Source organism: Rhamphochromis sp. 'chilingali', assembly GCF_963969265.1.
Source record: "Rhamphochromis sp. 'chilingali' genome assembly, chromosome: 4".
In the NCBI taxonomy this organism is placed as follows: Eukaryota; Metazoa; Chordata; class Actinopteri; order Cichliformes; family Cichlidae; genus Rhamphochromis; species Rhamphochromis sp. 'chilingali'.
In genome coordinates this window covers 21348075-21369394 of record NC_137948.1, presented here as the reverse complement: position 1 = coordinate 21369394, position 21320 = coordinate 21348075, and the positions used below count along the sequence as shown (strand labels likewise).

Here is a 21320-nt window from a genome sequence, read left to right as displayed (position 1 = left end):
GGGTCTTGAGTGAAACTTGGAGGGGATGCAGGTAAGTAAGAAATCAGGTTCACGGAGTTAACTCCAAAAAGGCAGAGGGAGAAATGAAATTAATAAATGTAAATAACTCGGATGGAAAGCAAACATGGATAGCCTAATTACCACCATGGGAGGTGTAACGATCTGACGAAGATCTGCCATACTTCCAGCCATTAAATACTCTGGATGATGAGGAGACTCAGAACAAGGAATCAGAGAGAGGGCCACGCCTGATGACCCATGGAAGCATTTTCCCACCACTTCGCCTGTGTGGAGAAAGAAAACTAAAAAATCAAGTGAGAGGAAAAGGAAGACAAACATAAAAACCCCGAGTCTTCCCAGACAAGGACACTCTCTGGAGGTGGTCCATCACACGAGCCGAGGTTTTACTGTCACTAGGGCCAAAGTGTACAGCCTCATTAGGAAACTTGCCTCATTCGACAATCATTTTCGCTACCGAGGTCACCCGAGGTAGATGTGAGTAAGGGTTGAAATGCCTGGAAACAGATCTCAAAACTGCACTGTAGGTGTCAGAAGTCACCAACTCTGTTCAACTATGATCATTCACAGTGGTCATAGATTGCCACCTTGGTCCAAAATTTGAGCACTGACATCCTTGAAAGAGTATTCTTTCTCCTTTAAACTGAAGAAGCCTCCATGACAGTTTATGTAACATACAACGTGATGCAACTGACTAAACCCACAAAATGCAGTAAACCTTAGAACCAGTAGCAGCACAGGTCAATCAGTGGAAAACTAATTTACCAGAGTTCACAATATAAAAATATTATGTCACTTATTTCCAAGTGAGTCATTTCCCCCTCTCCACTGAAAAACCGGAACTTCACACACCTGCCACGTCTCACTGCTGGTTATATGCCACTGTATGCCAGCAGTACCACTGAACTCACTTGTTAACTGAAAGTAAATACAAGTCACAGTCTCATAAAACTGGTTGAGACATTGTCACATGGTGGCTATTTTAGGCAATCCAAAAACATTCTGCGTTGTTTAAAGAGAACCTGTTACATCGAACTCCATATGTTTATTCTCACGCTGTACTGCAGTAGCGCTGCATGATTCACAGGTCAAAATGATCTTTATGTCATACTGGGCCTTCATTCAGCTGCCCTCCATCTAAGTCAGCAATCTCCTGATTATCCGAATATCAGAAATAGAAACAGCATTTGAACAGTAGGCGTATAGGGCACATAGCTTTCAAGTCTTTAGTGCTGCTCTACCATGTGGGTACTAAATTAAAAAGTCTGAATAACCCTTGAACTAACAGGCATACCCAAACTTATGACTGCACAGCTCCTATCTTTCCACAGCTGGGAGCAAAGTTGAAATATTGCAATTAGAATGAGAAAACACTGTTGAGATGTAGAAATACTGTTTAAATGCATTTAAAGCAAAAACAAGAACCACAAGAAGCTTGTGGCTTTGTTAATTAAGAATATTACAGAGGGTAATTTTTAGACTCCCTCAGCTTCATCAGTGAGATATATAGAGTCACGATTCAGAGAAAAAATATACTTACCAGCAGCATATGTCACTTTTTTTTTTATCAGAGCTGTTTTTAATAATGTGCCCTAAAGTTACTAAGATGCTGTTTATACTTTTCATGATGTAGAGCAGGGGTGTCAAACTCAAATACACAGTGGGCCAAAATTCAAAACTGGAACAACGTCGCGGGCTAACGTTAATATTTGTTGAAATATATTTATTCCTCCAGATATAAGAATGAATCTTTTCTTATGGACTCAAACACGTTTTGCTTAAAAACTGAATATGGAACAAGCAAAGCCTAATACTAGACAATATATATATTAGCTGTATAATACCAGTAGGCCAGCTCTGATAGTAATTTGGTATGGCGGGCCAGAGTTTGACACCTATGATGTAGAGGGTCAATATACATGTCCAGTGATTATTATGGAAGCTTAACGGGATTTCAGGTGGTAAAAGTCCACAAAGGAAATGTATATAAACAGATAACTCCAAGTTTCAGCACTGTGATGAGTCACTGCATCATAAGCAGGTCTGTTGGCCCTGTATACACACTTTTAGGGGTCCATTAGCGGAGCTGATCAGGTTTTCAGGTATGCAAGTGTGATCCTTGAATGACTCAGTGACCACAGATGTTAGAACTGTTGGTTTGAAGTCATTAATGCAGGGTCACATGTATGTTAATGGATTCTTTGAGGCAGTAAGCTGCAGAGCACAGAGATAGCGAGAAGCTGAATATGTTAAATAACTCATGAGCCAGTTCAGCAGCACAGTCTGATCTGCTGCTTTGTTTTTAGACAGTAGTCCAAAAGTGGCCCTTGCTGTCACCTTCCTGGGTCTGTTGACCCAGCGTTTTGAGTTTTAGTTTATTTGGATGATATGTTTGAGTTCTTTAGGGTAGCTAAGTTGTTTATTAGTTTCCCTTTGTGTCTTCTACCGCTGTATTTAAGTTTCCCTCTCCCTTTGCCCTTTGTGTTTCATGCTGCGTGTCTTATGTTGTCAAGTTTATATTGTCTTGTCTGCGTCACATGTTTCCTGTTATATTTTGAAAGTCTGTGTCCTATGTCAGTGTAGTCAGCTTTGCTTCCTTTGTCTCGTTATGTCAGACCAGTGCCAGCTCTTTCCCCATGTGTTTCCACTTCCCCCAATCACCCTTGTGTGTATATAGTCTGTGTTTCTGTTCATTCCTTGTCAGGTCGTCTGTTGTTCACTCCAAGGTTGCCATGTCATGTTTCTAAGTTTCATGTCTAGGTTTTTCCTTGTTGTTTATTTAATTCTCCCAGTTTAGGTTGATGTTAGTTTACTTCAGTTTGCCTTGCCTTTTCTTTGTACCCTTTTACCAGCCTTGTTAAACGGCTCGCTTTTTGTTAATACTCAAGCTTTGGTCCAAGTTCCTTCGTGTCTGCATTTTGGGTCCACTCTTCACAATTAATACAGTCTGACACCGCCAGACTGTGACACCTTGCTGTCTCTTCATGCCTAAAAATAAGAGAGAGTGGAGACAGAGAGGCTAACACTGCTCTTAGACATACTCCAGTCACAGCCTTGTCCTTTGCAGGTTTTTTTTTTTAGTTGTCTTAGAATTGGCCCAAAGCGTAAGGAAAAACGCTTTAACCATTTAAGGCTATGACACTTCTACTGGCTGTAATTGACAGGTACACACACTTCTGTGATTTCACAGAATGCTTGATGTCTCTGCCATCAAATTCTAACAGGCTTCTATTATGATACCTACCAATAAATCACATGTTTCCCTGAAAAGAACAGGTAAAGTGGATAGTGTGTTTTCATCTCTCGCCTCTGCCAAGTCTTTCTTTATTCACATTCATGTGTTCCAAATGTACAGAAAGTGCATCTTGGAGTTAATCTTTCACATTACCAAAATCCGAATAAAGTGGAATATAAACTCAAATAATATAAACACCAACCAGCATTTAATTTGTTAATTTTTTTCCACATATGTTGACAGGATTACAGTAATGCTGATTTGCACTTTGATAAAAGCACATTTGTGTAGTGGGAAACCCTGCAGAAATATGGCAGAGATAGCAGAAATAAGATTACAGTGACTAACTTTAAATAATTATTGGAGACACCTGCAAAATAGTCTGTGAACTTGTCAACTTATTTATATGTACAGGATTGGTGCTGTACAAACAAAACTGCTATTGCCTACTAGCACTACTACTATTGACAAGTCAAGCATAGAGTGGGTCTGGCAGATGCCAAGGCAAAAACTAGATCCAGGTTCAGCAGGTTCAGACTTCCCTCTCACTGGCTACCTCCAAGGCATTTCCAAGCCAGCCGAGAGATGTACGCTCTTCAGCATATCCTGGGTGTGCCCCAGGGCTTCCTTGCAGCATAACATGATTAAAACAACTCAAATAGGAGGCACCTTGGAGGCGTCCTTGTCAGATGCCCAAACCACCTTAACTGACTCCTTTCAATGTGGAGGAATAGAGGCTCCACTCTGACTTATTCACAAATGCCAAGCTCCTCGGCCTATATTTTGCCATTTCAGTTTGTCAATCTTGTGCTCATCTCTCTCTTCACTCATGAACAAAACCTCAAATGGTCCACCTGGGATACCATGACCTCAGAATTTGAGATGCTAACTCTCATCCCATTTGATTCACCTCCAGCTTGCAAACCTCCCGAGTGTGACCTGGAGTTTGCTGCTTAATGAAGCCAACAAAACCACACCCCCAACAGGATACCAAGAGTGACACGGTCAGATGCCTTCTCCTTGACGTGGCAGTGACGGGTGTGAAAAGTGACTCTACATTTACACTTGACTCAGTAAGTAGGATCACACCATTTTGAGACTGAACAACCTCATTGATAATATCTTATATCTCTAGCAAGTTTTTGCTGTACATGAAAGTGTGGATATGATCAAAGCACCCCTCAACATCTCCACCGATAAGCTGTGCAGTATTACTGACAGAAACCGGCACAATATTGGAAGGAATCTGGAAAAGCCTGTTAGATGACGGGGGAAGCGGACTCTTCCTCTTGCAGTCTGCCATGACAACAACTTCCTCGCTCCTTTGTAGCCGTTTACTTTCAAGTACATCTCGTCTTCTTTGTTTAGTCCCAGCTTGCTTCCCACAAACAGCTCATCTTCTCACGCTACATTGCACCACCAATTCTATCAGTCGCATGTCTTGTAGACTGTGGATTAGCTCATGACCAACAAGGAGAGCAGATCCTGGACAATAGGGGTGCAACGATACTCGTATCGATATTGAACCGTTCGATACAGTGCTTTCGGTTCGGTACGCATATGTATCGAACAATACAAAATTGTAATTTATTTTATCAACTTTCCTTCTGACGATGCTGTCTGTGTTGAGCGCTCAGTGAATCTGCGTTCGACTACTCCGCCTAGGCTGCACTGTTGAGCGCAGATCCACTGAGCGCTCAACACAGACAGCATTGTCAGAAGGAAGAGCGCAGGGCAAGTTAGCGAGACAGAAGTTAAGCTCTCCTTGCAACATGGCAAATTGAACCTCCCCCACCCTCATTCAGATCTGGCGTTTGGAACTATTTTGGTTTTCATGTGACGTATGACCCTGAAGGTAAGCGCGTCATGGACTAAAGTAAAGCAGTATGTTGGATGTGCCATGCAATGCTCAGTTACATGGGTGGGAGCTAGTGTGTTAGCGCAGTTAGCTCGTTAACGTGTTGGCCGTCCAGCCCCATGCACGGGGCGATCGGCGGTAGCTAGTTAACGGAGATTTGCCGTGTTGTGGCGTTAACGTCATTTCAACGAGATTAACCTGAAAACACTAGTGGGAACACAACAAATATGACTGCACATTTATGCCGACATCATCCTAGTGCAAAGACAAGTGGAAGCAGACAAAAACAACAAGCATGCTACTAACTTTACCCGAGTCATTTAGACAGCCGTTAGCACATGATTCTCCTTATGGGGACCTGATATGTTTAATATGCTGCTGAGAATATAGCCCAGAAGAAGCGTATAGTATAGCTTTTATTTTGGAAAGAGCCATTTCTCTGTAATAAACTCTTTTCCAAAGATGAGTGATTCCTCAATCAGATACAGGGCTCGCAATATCGCTAGCCCGACGTCCCGGGGCTAGCGATTTTTCCAGTCGGGCTACCAAAATCTATCTCTGCCCTGCCCGTCGGGCTATTGTAGGAAGGAAAAATATATGTCAATGCTTTTGCATTCTTTCGGAAATGTAGCTGGGTAATTATGTCATTGGCATCGGTGAGCCACTGTCAATATGTGACATATTGAAGTCGCGTTTGAATTTGTGCTTGTTTTTTGCTTTCACTTTGCAATCGCGCGAACTGTGTATAGAGAGCGACAGCACTGATCTGTGAGTGATGATAATTTGTGCACCAATTCCTCTGACATCGTCTTATTAATCGTTAGCTTACTATGCAAACATGACAAGTGAAATCTCCGCAGCAAGCTTAAACATGTAAGAGGTTGATCGCGCAGAGAATCGCTGAGCTTATGTGAGTGCGTGTGTAAAAGCAGCAGGATATATATTTTAGTTCTGCTGAGCCAAATAAGACAGGTCAGGGTGAAGAAGTGACAGCCAAAGAAAAGCTTACCACAAAACGGAAAAGTTATGACAAATCAGACTACAAGGCAAAAAGAAAGTGCAGCTTTATGGACAAAATAATTTCTGTGGCTGCAATATGATGAGCTATATAACCAGGGGTGCACATAAGTGGTCCGCATGTGCGCATTCGCTGTCAAAATAGAAAACACGCACAAGGGTTAGGGTTAGGGTTAAATTTAAAAACTGTACTTTTGAGTTAAAATATATATTTATAATTTTAATAAATGACAAATTTAAAAAGGCATGAACATTTTTTTTTGTTCGAACCGTGACACCAAAGTATCGAACCGAACCGAACCGTGAATTTTGTGTATCGTTGCACCCCTACTGGACAAGTCCCCAAGAATCTGTACCAGGCCCTAACGTAAGGTCTGCGAACAAGTTACATTTTTCCCCGAAAAGAACAAGTAAGGTATATAGTGTGCTTTCCTTTTTTGGCTTCTGCCAAAGTCTGAAGACAAAAGCTAGTACCACACTAAACTGTCGTACTCAGGAGGAGGTGGTGCCCCCTTGTGGTGTAACTTGGGATATCACTCCATGAAGGATCTGTGAGTACAAGAAAATAATTATTAGAATATAATGTGTTAAATTTGCTTAGATGAAAGGGTCCAGCAATAGATCAGAGGAATAGGGAAGGATTTGTTTGTGTGTTTTAGTCTGGTTTAGCTGTAGGCTTGAGAGTGTGTGTGTGTAATTGTGTACAGGGAAAGGAATTTATGGACACTGGGGGTCTGCCTGTCATAAAAGGAGACCGGAAGCTACAGTTGGGGATTGCTGATGCTTGTACCTTTAATAAAAACTCATAATTATTATAACGTAGAAGCAGGTTTGCAGGAGACTCTCCACATGCTTATCTGTAAATGTAAGACAATAAGAGGCCAATGGCCCAGTGGATGCAGAGTGGAGGTCTCAGTGTTTGTAATGTTAACTCTGTTTTGTATGTTGTCAAAAGGAATTTGGTGTAGCTTGGGTGAGGAGATTACTTTTATGACCATCATGAAGTCACGTACACAGAGACACACACACAAACACAGAGTGCTTTGACTGTTACACTCACACACCCACATGCACACACACGGGTACGCACACACACAGGCACTCATGTGCTCGTGCATACACACACAAACACAGAGTTTGCAGTACACCATGAGGGTTTTATGATGGGGTCGCTTCTATAAAGCTGACTGTAACAAACAAAGGAGTGGAAGATTTGCAGAGGGACACCGGCCTTGCACATCTCCCCTTCTAGAAGATGCATGCTTAACTGAAGATGAATAAAGGTTTTGTGAAAATGACTACTGAGTCCGGTGCCGTCTCTGGATGCCTCGAGGAATAAAAAAAAGAACCGGGGTGAAACTGATTTCGTAACAGATCTATCACTGAATCCAGGAGTTAGGACCCTTATTTAACAAAATTACAAATGAAAAACATTTAACTTTTTGAGATGGCTTTGATGGACACTAGACTCCCATAATGCACTAAATAAAGGAAATTAGATGTCTAATGTTTGAAAAGCTCCAGTAATAAACATTGCAGCCATTGCCCATTTTTACAGGGAGTGACATTTTAAATCCTATCTGACAGTGAAAGCAGACATTTTTATTTCGTTCTTCTTTTTAAAAAACAAAACAAAACAATAAGAAACCTGTTGGTTGTGCCTCAGGACACACACTCAGCAAATTGTTTTTGTTTGCATTCATTTCGCATTCATGGAAACGAATTGTCACATTTTTTGGTGAGAGTGAGCACAAGTTTATAAGTAATGCATTTCCACAGGAAGCAGAAAAAGCAGGGGCCATCACCATGCCAACTAAGACAGCAGAGCTTTTTATTTTAAAAAAAAGCAACAACTGTTTTTTAATCCAAACCATGATCTTTTAACTAATAAGTTGTTTTTATTGCTTAACCCTTTAAAGCAGCGGTCCCCATAATTGTCAGAAAATTTTAATATTTTGAATCATCTGAGAAATTTCCATGAATGACTTTTCATTTGTATTGTATTTGCTACATCTGGATTTAAAAAAAAAAAAAAAAAAAATGAAATCCTTTAAAAATGTATTACGCAATTATTTGGGTTTTTCAGGAGGGGGAAAAAAAAAAATCACACTGATGATGAAGTCTCAAAAACTCACGAAAAAAAACTGTATGTATCAAATATGGTACACTAAGTGTTAAGGAGTTAAATCAAACAAGTCAACAAAAAGCAGTGTCTTTTGTTAATTTACTATTTAATAAAAATATAGGTAACATCTAATCATGAATCTTGAACTACTGACCTCAGATTTAATTAGATGGCTACTTATTAGTCTAGTCAGCATCATGGCTGAACTTCACTGTACTTCTTAAAGAAAGCAAATATGTAACCCCTGCAGCAGTTCTGTCAGGGCTCTGTGTGCAGGCAGCGTAGATGAGGACCCAAACGCAGGACTCAGAGACTGAATTGTAACTGAAAACTTCAGCTTTATTGCTGGCGAAGAAACAAAACATGAACTGAAACAATGAACCCGACGAACAGAAACACACAGGCACAATCTGAGGGTACGACACGACAGAGAGCAAAGGCAAACACAGGGCTTATATACACAGGGGAGTAATCAGGGAATGGAAAACAGGAGGGAGACACAGCTGGGAGAGATTAGGGCTAATGAGACAGGGTTGAGCGAACCTAGACACACTGACATAAGACATAATCCCTCTCTCACGCTGCTGTGGAGAGAGTGAGCAGCTTCCGGTTCCTTGGCGTACACCTGGCTGAGGATCTTACGTGGTCAGTACACACAAACAAAACAGTGAAGAAATGGTAAATGGCCTGCATTTGTATAGCGCTTTTCTAGTCCATAGGACCCCAAAGCGCTTTACACTACATTCAGTCATTCACCCATTCACACACACATTCACACACTGGCGATAGCAAGCTACATTGTAGCCACAGCTGCCCTGGGGCACACTGACAGAGGCGCAGCAGCGCCTCTTCTTTCTCAGGAGACTGAAAAGATTCGGCATGAGCCCCCGCATCCTCAGGACCTTCTATCACTGTGCCATTGAGAGCATCCTCACTGGATGCATCACCACCTGGTATGGCAACAGCACCGCCTACAACTGCAAAGCTCTCCAGCGAGTAGTGCGGTGCTCTGAACGGATAATTGGAGGTGAGCTTCCCTCCCTCCAAGACATCTACAGGAAGCGGTGCCTGAGGAAAGCGGGGAGGATCATCAAGGACTCCAGTCACCCCAGCCATAAACTGTTCAGACTGCTTCCATCAGGAAGGAGGTTCTGCAGCATCCGGTCCCGAACCAGCAGACTGAGAGACAGCTTCTTCCATCAGGCCATCAGACTGCTGAACACGTCATAGACACCTCAGCTTCACTACTGGAACTTTAACATTATGCACTCCATACTGTACAGTAACACCACTGTTTTGCACGTGTCTCACTCTGTATATTTTATTTTATTTATATATTCTATTCATTGTTTACTCTATTTAATTTGTAAAATATGTGTACACACACACACACACACACAGAAAAATATTTAGTATACACATCCAGAAATGCATATACTATTATATATTGTACATATATTTATTAGTTTCAGATGTAGCCATTCTTGTATTTTGCTTGTTTACATTATTGTATTTTGCACAACTCTGTTGCTTGTGAAGCTCGCACACAAGAATTTCACTCACATGTGCTGTACCAATGTACCTGCACATGTGATGTGACAATAAAAGTGATTTGATTTGATTTGAAAATAAAACAAGAAATAATTCACAAAGACGCCGACTAAGAAACACGGACTTTACACGGGCAGAGCTAAACCTAAACCCGAATAAGCTGGAACATACTAAATATCATCATCATCATCATCATTGCCTGACGATAGATCAAGAAAATAACCAAAAATCAAACCAAAACATGAGAACTCAAAATGCTGGATCAAAATGACCCAGAACTGTGATAAGTTCCTTGTCATTTGACCACTGGGCTTTTTAGGCTGGGGTTTGTCCAATATAGCTTGAAATGCATTTCCTGAAAGTGACTCGTGACAAGCCTTTGAATGCTGGGTCCTTATTCTTCTGTGTTTGTATGAATGAAGTCTTCAACAGGGTCTCTCTGATATTTCACTTTTGACAGCTTTCCTTTTGTTTCTAGAAACATTTGTTGTTGTTCTTGTTGTTGGTTTTGCCTTGGAGACCCCTAGGGGTTTTTTGTTATGCTTTTTCTTGTTTTGTTTTTTTTGCTTTCATATTTGTTCATGATCATTTTCTTACATGTTTTTGTTAATTGGCATTTTCTGAAATAAAACAATAACAGAGTTGGTGGTGAATTAGGATCTGTTATGTTAAGTCCTGCAACACACTGGAATCCAAGTTAAGGACTTAATAGTCTGCTATACGGTGTCCTGTATGGGCCAGCTTTGACCCATGAGCCACAGTTTAAATCAAATTTATTGATTTAAATTTGACTGAGCTGCGAGTAAATATTGTAGTAGGTAAGTTTGACTAATTGACTAATTGGTTGTTGTTTAAAATACCAGCATTTGCTGGAGAATTTTCAAGGTTCAGTCTGCGCTATAGAAACTAACAACGCTCTGTGCTTAAAATTCCCAGAAATTACAGTTCAGTTTGTTCATTTCGACCTTTTGCAGCTATTTTGAGTCAACTGTGTAAACATTTTTAGTTACAAATGTCAAATGCTTGAGCACTATCATTAGGGATGCAACGATACCAATTTCTTCAAACCGATACGATACCGATCCTTGGATGTGAGTACTTGCCGATACCGAGTACATAAAATGATACGTCTACCACACACACACAGAAAAATGCAATGAATTGGAAGACAGATTTTATTTTATTCTCTGTCAATAAAAAATATTAATAAAAATGACCACAGAAATTACATTTCAAGCGAAAAATAAACACTTCTCTTAAATTATCGCAGTGTCCACATTGTAAACAAACAAACAAAATAACTAAAGTGTTTTGCAGCCTCCATTTTTCAGAGGGACATAACATTAATGAACCTATTGCAGAGTATCCACATTTTAATTTAAAAAAATAAAATAACTGAACTCCTTGGGTCTCTTTCCCTCTTTCAGATTGAAAAATAAACACTTATGTTCAGAATAAAACAAATAAAACTTAGGTTTCAGAATAAAATAAACACTTTTGTTAAGTTATTGCACAATGCCCATATTATATCCAAACAAAATAACAGTGAACTATGTGGCACTGTCTACAGCTTTCAGATTCACATAACATTAATGAACCACCTATTGCAGAGTGTCCACATTTTCATCAAACAAAAAAAACTTCAGTCAGCAAGCAATGGTGTGACCTCCGAACTAAACTGTTTTTGGGAAAGTGAGAGGCAGGTTATTTTTGATGAAAATAATCATCTCTGCATGATCAGCTGTGAGCCTGTTTCTGCTTTCATTCACAATGTGTGACACTGAGCTGAACAGCCTTTCACTATCTACACTTGTGCATGGTGCTGAAAGGTATCTGCCCGCCACTTTAGCCAGGTTTGGTAACCGCACTTTATTAACCATCCAGTATTGTAGAGGTTTGTCTTCTCGTAAAATTGCGGCATCTCCAAGATATGTCTCTAACTCTACAGTAGAACCTACCGCAGCTCTGCCCACCGATGCGAATGCCTGCTCATCTGCAATTTCATCAAACATGCTGTCCAGACTAGTTGTGGGCTGGTCACTGCGTGCTTTTCCTGAAGGTGGTTCATTCAGGTCATGATCCTCCTCTCCAGGCAACCTTAGCAGCTCAAGTTTTAGCATCTCCTTGGCATTTGCAGCAGTTGTGGTGCTGGAGAAAAAACGATTTTTATATCTAAAACAGAGAAAGAAAAAAGTTAGCTGACAATAGGTTTGCTCACCATTTTTTTTTGCAGTAACAGTTACATACACAGTCATATTCACATACAGTCAAACAGTTACACACACACACACACACAGGCACAACACTCACCTGGGATCGAGTAGCGCGGCGATGCTATAGAGTGGGTCTTCCTCCACATCAGTGAACCGTGTCCTGACAGCTGCAGCCAAGGTTCCCTTCATTGCTTTGATCCCATGGTCCTCGCCAGTCTCCCTTGTTAGAAATCTGTGGAGCACAGTGACGGCTGGAATGACGTCTGCAGCCATGGCATCTGCAGAGCTGACTTTTCGAGTTAACTCCTCGAATGGACCCAGAACAGATATCACCTTCTCCAGCAGTGTCCACTGGTGAGCCGTGAGCATATCAGGGAGTCCATATTCAGACACAAATATTCCCAGAGCCCGTTTCTGCTCGATCAATGACTGTATCATATAAAAGGTGCTGTTCCAGCGGGTCTGCACGTCTTGCTGGAGCCGCTTCGCGGGCTGGTTGATCTGTAATTGAATGTCCTCCAGATGGGAGCTGGCCAGAGCAGAATGTTTAAAATGTCCAACTATTTTGCGGCCAACTGCCACCGCATCAGCAACACTCTGTGACAGAAGGCCCTTATGAACAACCAGCTGGAGAGTGTGAGCAGTACAAGGTAGGCTGGGCAGCTCAGCATAACTCATGGCCTTTATCATATTTCTTGCGTTGTCCCGGAGCACTATGTGGACGGACGTCTTTGGTATGTCCCAGGTTTAAAGCATACTATCGAAAGCAGTTGCGATGTTTTGGCTGGTGTGCGAGCCCCTGAACGACCTTGCATGTAGTGTTACTTGATGACGAACAAACTTCTCATCAATCCACTGCGCTGTTAAACTGAGGAGCGACATCGGGGACACACTGCTTGTCCAAATGTCGGTAGTGAAACTTAAGGCTGAAACCTCCTGCAAGAGGTTATGCACGTGTTTTTTTACCTCTTCAAAAAGTTTTGGCAGCATTACGTCCGTGATGGCTGGGAATCTCATATCGCGGCTCGAGTATGCTGAGAAGACGGCGAAATCCTACGTTTTCTGCGACCGACAGTGGCTGGTCATCCAGAGCGATAAAATGAGTCCGAGCCTCTGTTATTTTAACTGCTCGTGGATTTTCTCTTGACATTTTTCATCGCTTTTCCAAAACCCGAGTTGAAGTGGGCTGTTCTGGTCTTGCGTTAGCCTTAGCAAACTCGGTGTACTCCAGAGCATGATGTGTCCTCAGGTGTTTTATTAAATTGCTTTTATTGAACGATGTACTCTCCTTCCCTCCCCTGGACATCTTACTGGTACACAGTTTGCACTCGGCCTTGCTTCTGTCATCTTCACAAATTTTGAAGTAAGTCCACACTGCTGACATTTTGTTTAGCGTAGCTACAAGAGCCGCCAGTCTCACTCGCCTAACCCCCTGGCGACATGTCCCCCTAGCGGCCAATCTAAAAAATTACCACAGAAAGTACAGGCCACCCTCTGATTCATGAAGTAAGTTGGTATCGATTCATGGTATCAGTTAACTTTTGCGAGTATGAGTACACGCACATTTTATGGTATCGGCCCGATACCATATAATGTGCATCGGTATCGCTGCATCCCTAACTATCATACATTTTCTTATGAAACAGCAAAGAGGTAGACTTAAAAATCTAAGAACTATTCCTCCAACGCTGGAAAATACTCAAAATAGAGAAGGGAGGCAGAAAACACAGTTATGAATCAGAGAGCCCAGATCAACGGGGCCAGATCAAATTGTTACCTGCGCATAGTTAGCTTTCCTGAGTCAGCACTGGAGCAGACACAGTGAGAAGAAGCTCTCAAGTATCTACCACAATGAAGCTAAAAAGGTCACTAATTATTTAAACCAACATGAATGAGAAGTTATTTAAGTACAACACAAGGCTCACAGCCTCTAATTTTGAGGCAAGCGTGAATTTTCCTTTGAAACTTAAAACATGTGTTACTAGAATTAAAAAAAACCTCCCATGGTACATCAGTAAGCTTAAGGTACAAGGTACTAAATCATGATTATCCAACACTAAAGCTGCAATATGTAAAATAACGATTGGTTTGTTTGTTTTTTTGTTCTGGGAGCTGTTCAAGGTGTGTACTTTTTCTTGTTTTGAGTCGTGCAAGGTAATGTCAAGAAAGTTTGAAGCAATTCCAGACACATCTGTAAAGATTACAGTATAGAAGCTGCAAGGTTGTTGGATATATCAACTTCTTCATAGAAGTGTGTGGCAGTGTGTGGTTGGTGGCCCGGCTGCATGGGAGGAGTGGAGTAGCAGGTTCAGGGCGTGGTGTCAGGTGAGGCTGATCTTCACAGCCACCTGCACGACCCCACAGCCAGGTAACTACAGCCTGGCCCCACGCTGGGGGAGACTCGGCTGCTCAACACAGTGGTCCTTGAACAGTTTGTTGAGTGACTCCCGGTCAGGACAGTGGAATGGTTCCGTTGTCACAAGCTGGCAAGCCTCAAAGTTGTGTTGACACTGGCAGATGACCACCTGGTGGAGTGGCCACCAGCGGGCTACCGATTAGTCCTGGTTCCAGGACCAGAGCACTTGTGCTGAAAATGCCTGTAAATGGAGCTGGGAAAGGTGTTCCAAGTCACTAGACCTCCGAAACCCTTGCAAAGTCCAGGACACGCATTATGCATACCGGTAAGGTGCCAAGGGGGTGCACGTCAAGCTATGGTGGATTCAAGCTGTATGCAAACCCTGGTCCACCAAACCCTGCTTCATCCAGGGGCATTGCTGTAGGCAGAGTAGGTAGAGGTTTGATGCGTGCATGGGGACATCCACAAATATCTCTTGGTTCCACTGGAAATTAGGTGCATAGAGTGAAGGCTCTGGTTAGTTTGCGCCTGATACACTTCTTAATTTTGGGAACAGAATGGCCCAGGTACAGTAGGTTAATGGGACAGTGTGTCAGGGTGTGTTTACAGTGGGCAGGGACATGCAGGGTTGCTTTGTGTTATTTCTGGTGGATTATGCAACATGATATCCTGAAGAGGTGCCGCTGCACACCAGTTCTGGAAAGAGTGTGGCGCAGACACTGTTTCAGGCCATCTCCTGAGTCGGCATCCCGAAAGAGATACTGACTTACCAGGGCACACCGTTCATGTCTCACACAGTAAAAGAAATCAACATGTAGCCAAGTACAGGACAGGGTAGGGGAAGTTAAAGTAAGATGGAGAGAATGGGCCAATAGCTAGATTCGGATAAAGTGAGTTGCGTGGAGAAGAATGACTGGAGCCACAGGTAAAGTTGCTATGAATTGTATTAAACTATTTAGCAACAATTTAACAGCATTTCATAAACAGGAATGAAAACATAAAATAAAATACAGTGACAGCAATAATAATAACAATCAGAATCCTATCTGAGCTCAGATATGTCAGTCTTGCCGGAGTTAATAGTCAGTGTTCAGTCAAGTCAAATCCAATAGGTCAAAAGTCTGTGATTGGTGCAATTTCGTCCTACCGCACTGTTGCAATTGTTTGTGAGAGAAGAGCAACCTGCCCTTCTGGGCCAACTCGGAATGGCTGCGGTTCGGTTCAAAGGGAAAGGCTCGCCATCTTCCTCGTCAGGAAGAAATCCAGGTCTCACGATCCCATAAAAGACCTAGCCAGCACACTTCTAATGTTCAACTCTCAGAGAGGATCTTGTCCACTTCATCCGCTCCCGTGCAGATCTCGATGGTTTCAAAGTCCAAAATGTTCACAACAAATCAGGTCCGTTTCTTCAAGGTCCATGCAGATCTCCGGTATGGATATTTGCTCAATTTATCAAGTTAATAGTTATTTTCCAGCAACAAGCTTGGCGTTGAAAATCAGCGATGGTCTCGTGCACCTCCGTCTCTCTCTGTGTCTGAGCACATGTGACGGTACAGAGCAGGGGAAGGCGGGGCTTGTTCCTTCCTAACCAGTAGGGGTGTTAAATATACTCTTTGGGGTTTTATTCTTATATTTATATTATTTATCTTTTACTATTGATTTACTTTAGCTCAACTCACTGATTAACAGAGTAATGATAAATCCCAATTAACAATAACATGTTGTAGTGCATTACTGACTCGTGTAAACTCACTGGGTTACAAACAGTTGCTGGGAATTAAATCTATTTGGACTACCCTGAGACTGACAGGCTGGTGGAGCGGCTGAATAAGACGTTAAAATCCATGATTCGTAAGTTCAAGAAAGAGATTCAATATAAGTCCTGGACCTGAGAGCAAAGCTGCACACGTTGGGAAGGTTATCACAAGAAAATATTTGTTCCAGGCCCAGGAATGTCAGCAGCACCTGTACAATAGAGGGGCTAAACTCACAAATTTCACCGGGAGAAAAAGTGCTTGTATTACTCCCTCCTTCTAGCTCAAAGTTGCTCGCCAAGTGGCAAGGACCCTTCGTGGTCACACAGCTAGTGGGGGACGTTGACTGTGAAGTCGTACGGTGAGATAGGGAGGAGTCACACAAATATATATCACCTCAACCTCCTTAAAGTATGTAGTGAGCCTGAAACTACTTCTTCAGTGAGCCTGGTTAAGGACGGTATGCTCACGGCCCAACAGGTTAAGCAGGTTCTCTAGAGAAGCAGTTTCAGGCTTTCTCTATGTTTTAAGGAGGTTGAGGTGATATATCTGTGTGATTTGGGGCCGAAGGTGCCAAATTCCACCATTCCTGCCTCCCTCCATTGTGATGATCATTTCGTACAGGCCCAGAGAGTGGATGTTTCTGCATTACAACAGCGGTTTGCAAATGTGTTCTCCCCCTTGCCTTCTCTGTACAAATCACATAGAGCACCATTTTTAAAAGCAAACCCTGGTGTGACGGTGCGTTCACGGCACAACAGGTTACCTGAGCACAAAAGACAAATTGTGCAAAAGGAATTGGCTGAAATGCTAAAGCTAGGAGTAATAGAAGAGACACACAGTGTTTGGTGTAGCCCCATAGTTCTTGTGGTGAAGAAAGATGGGCCTATATGGTTCTGTGTTGACACTGCAAGGTGAACGAAGTGTCACAGTTTGATGCTTATCCCATGCCCCGGGTCAACGAGCTCCTGGACCGGTTAGGCACTGCTCGTTTTTTCACAACGCTGGATTTAACCAAGGCAGATTCTCTTATCTAACGGTCCAAGGAAAAAACGACCTTCTCCACTCTGTATGGTTTGTACCAGTTCGACACACTTCCGTTTGCCTTGCTCAGAGGTCCTGCCACCTTCCAGCGCCTCATGGACAGGGTGCTGTGTCCACAGGCTACATATGCTGCTGCCTACCTGGATGACGTTATCATCCACAGTGACACCTGGGTGGAGCATATGAAGCGGTGGCTGCCGTCCTGGAGTTCCTGAGGCAGGCGGGGCTCACGGCCAAACCAAACAAGTGTGCAGTGGGACGGAGGGAGGTACAGTATCTGGGGTACCACTTGGGGAGCGAGCAGGTGCGTCCGTCATTATTCTACGGTGCTGGCCTTCCAGCTCTGTTTGGATCACTCCCCACTGCAATGGCTCCATTACATAAAGGATGCTAATGCCTGGATCACACAGTGGCATCTGGCTCACCAGCCTTTTAAGTTCAAAGTGGTCCATAGGCCAGGGGCAGAGGTGGTCATTTCCGCTCTCGCTGGAGGGGGAGAATAGGCTAGGCCGGATCGGTCCGCAGCCTAAGTCAGGAAGTGGGGGTGTGGTTGGTGGCTCGGCTGCAGGGGAGGAGTGGAGCAGTGGGTTCAGGGTATGGTGTCTGTCCAGGACCTTTTTTTTCCACAAGAAGCTCATAGTTTCTTTGAGTATTTCATAACAGTGAAAGGAGTAGTGGAGGGACATCGCAAGTGATTAAGCTAAGAAAACCTTTTTACTTCAGTCTCTCAGCAGACACCAACTTTCTGTTCATATCTGCATGCTCACAGAGTTTTTCTAAGTTTTACTTTGCTTCTAAGTTATAATTAATATTTTCATATTTTGTAAGATGAAAAAATATTACATTTTTAAATCAAATGTATGCTACTAATGAAACCGCACCACAAAAAATAACTGGGCAGTAAAATCTCTGGTGAGCCTCAGGCTAAAATCCTGGCATGAGAACTGCAGACTATTTTGTTGGATGAGGTTGATGTTCTGTCCTCTGTTCAGATATGGGTTTGAAAAGACGAGGGAGAAAAGCTGTAATAATAAGCAAACCAAATTCGATTGTATCCTGTACGGACTCTTGGTTCCTCTGGCACAAAGCACTTGGATTTAGTCTCTTTTTTCTGCAGTTTTCACTTAATAAGCTTTGCCTGGGGTGCTACATACTTCTTTTTTTCCTGTTTGTATTTGCACCGCCAATAGGAGTGATAGCTAAACGCGACAGAGGAGGACATGGCAGGAACTGTGTGTTTGCTGTGTGTCATGGGTTTGCGTTTCTGACAGAAAAATTCGAAAAGTTAAGCCCAGTTGTTTCCTGCTGTCACAAGCCTGACATATGTAAAATTATGGTTATTGCACTAACTTTGAGGCACTGACAGAGCAGTGGAGCTGATAATACACAAAATCAGTGTGATATGACCATATTTAGTCTATTCCAGTAGTCATTGGGCAAGAGACATGTACATACTGGACGAGTCACCAATCTTTTGCAGGAAAGACAGACAGCCATTCACACCTATAGTCAGCCAAACCCATGTGTGTCTCTGAACTGTGGCAGGAAGCTAAAGTACCAACCCACAGTGTAAACTCCACACTGAAAGGTTTCAGACTGGATTTAAACCAAGGAGCTTCTTGCTGTGCTAACCGCTCCACAACAACTAGTCACTTTGTGAATATTCTTCTCTCCTAGATATTCCACAATAACAATGTTTGTTTCCACAAACAAAAAGTGCGGTTATCAGCGTTTAGGAACCACAGAACATCAGGTGTGAATATCAGTAGATTTTTTTTCTTTAGGACACACAAATAATAAACAGCTTTCTCTAATATTTGGCATGTGCAGTTATTTATGAATCCATAATAAAATGATATGACGGTGCAGTTTAAAAATAATCTAGTTGTAATGCCACAACAAGTTGTGAATGGCTTATTTGCGCTCCGCCCTCTAGGATCAGCTGGTTGTTGGTTCCAAACACCTGTTGCCAACAGGTTGCAGAGTGCTCTCTGCTGGACAAACTATGCAACCTTAACACTCATGAGATGGTTAAAAGGTGTTTCTTTCCCGTCTTTACTTTTTTCAGTTTTTATTTGCGTCTGTTATAAATTCAGATACCTACTGAGCAGCTCCTGTAGGTGTAATGTGTAGGTGGCTAAGAACAATGGTAGTTTCTACAATTACAGATAAAAGAACTATAAAAAAGGCCTTGCTTGTTCTGTCTTCTGTATGATAGTTCTTATTGCTTATAAGCAACCCCGATGCTATATTCGTTTAATTTTAAAGACTTCGCACTCATCATCCCTTTTCCTCCTCTTCTCCCACTGATGGCTCCGAATGTTGCAGCAGATCGTTTTTGGTCAATTTTAATCCTAATAAAACCTGCATTAAGAAAAACGTATTTCTGTCCTCGTGCTGCTGGTGAGAAAGCCACATTTAATTTTAACTTTCAACAGTCCATGTCACTGTTGAATAATCACACCATGTAAAGCAGTTTATCTAATGCAGGTCAGATGACGTCATTTATTTGACTGATTTCCCAGGTAAGCACCAAGAGGTGGCCAAAGCAACTGGACCTTTGAGAAACTGCATTATTGAAAATTGTGAGTCTTCAGAAGAAAAGATATGAACTCCCCTGCAGCCTGACATTTTCAAAAAGCTCCTCTCTGCATGTCTACTGCGTTACTGTGTTATTTATGACTAATCCAACAGTCTACAAGTGGGGCAGATGTATATAGGTGCCACCTGAGCAAAATTGACCAGGCAATTTAGATGTTTTGTCTTCATTGAGACATTCCTCTAAAACAAGAGGCATGTTTTGCTTTCTTTAAATAAATTGACTAAATTCGCTGCCTTATTGAAATTCAAACAAAACAAACCCCCTCTTAACACCAATGCAGCTATCAACAATGTATGCTCTTCCACAGCAACACCTCACTTTTCTTTCATTTTACTTCTGAAATACATTCTTTTAAATATGTTCTGAATATCAGAGATTTAACAACCTGCATCAAACTAAATAAAATATTGATTTTTCTGCTCATGGCATCTCCACTCCACTCCCCCTTGCCTTTCTACCACAGTCAGTTGCTGAGGAGCTGAGATTCTCATTAATGCTGCTGCGCTGCCTGAGTATATGTCATTTTGCCGTGGATGTTTTACTTTATTTATGCCTTGGAATGCATAGTAGCATTTGGGATATTAAAAGTTTGGATAAAATCTTGTGTTGGGTCAAATACCAACCCAATCAAAAACTTGTGACTTGGAACAACAAAGAAAATAATGTGCATATCTGTAATTCAAATCAACTCTGAATTGCATGATCACACCGACAACACAACATGTAACAATGCTGCGAGCCTTCCCAGACCATAGAAAGTTGAAAAACTTTAAGTCACAAAGGGCAAAGGAACTACTAGTGACACAATGTGGGCAGGGCACAAGATAAACTTTTCCATCTTCCAGGCAAGTGATTGAAACATCCACCAATGAGAGCACAGAATGCTGTTGAAATTTGACCTGGTAGTAAACACATTTGACTCACCTGGGCATTGTAAAGCCTTTGGATCACATCTGTCCATTTGGTTGTCCCATTGAGTGGAGGTCAATGGGAAATTAAAATTCAAATATAAATAAATATACACTTAAGAGTCTTTGATAAACTTCCCATCCGAGAATTACTATTTTTGCAATTTTTGTGGGAAATCATCAAACAGTTTATGTACATGCATGCAAATTAATTCAGCCTCACTATAAATGTGTTGGAACTGACATTTATGAGAGATGTGAGTTTGCTGGTCCTGAAAGATTTCAGCTCAGATTTAAAAAATAAATATAGAGTTTTTAACAAGATATGGATTGTAATATACAGTGGGGCAAAAAAGTATTTAGTCAGCCACCGATTGTGCAAGTTCCCCCACCTAAAATGATGACAGAGGTCAGTAATTTGCACCAGAGGTACACTTCAACTGTGAGAGACAGAATGTGAAAAAAAAAAAAAATCCATGAATCCACATGGTAGGATTTGTAAAGAATTTATTCGTAAATCAGGGTGGAAAATAAGTATTTGGTCAATAACAAAAATACAACTCAATACTTTGTAACATAACCTTTGTTGGCAATAACAGAGGTCAAACGTTTACTATAGGTCTTTACCAGGTTTGCACA

At 41.9% G+C, this 21320-nt stretch overlaps 2 protein-coding genes across 2 annotated transcripts in view; both read right to left on the bottom strand.

Annotated features, from left to right (window-relative positions):
* The window catches only part of gpr83 (G protein-coupled receptor 83), a gene marked incomplete at both ends in the record, with an annotated part of 44841 nt that overhangs the window by 5956 nt on the left and 17565 nt on the right, over positions 1–21320 (bottom strand). The gene's annotated exons all lie outside the window — the stretch shown is intronic.
* LOC308395598 (zinc finger BED domain-containing protein 4-like) lies at positions 11030–13447 on the bottom strand. Its single transcript, XM_080880513.1, has 2 exons — positions 12115–13447; positions 11030–11976 (listed from the first exon to the last, which is right to left on the bottom strand). Exons 1-2 carry the CDS (start codon positions 12705–12707, stop codon positions 11478–11480), a joined length of 1092 nt encoding a protein of 363 aa, XP_080736639.1. The 5' UTR covers positions 12708–13447; the 3' UTR covers positions 11030–11477.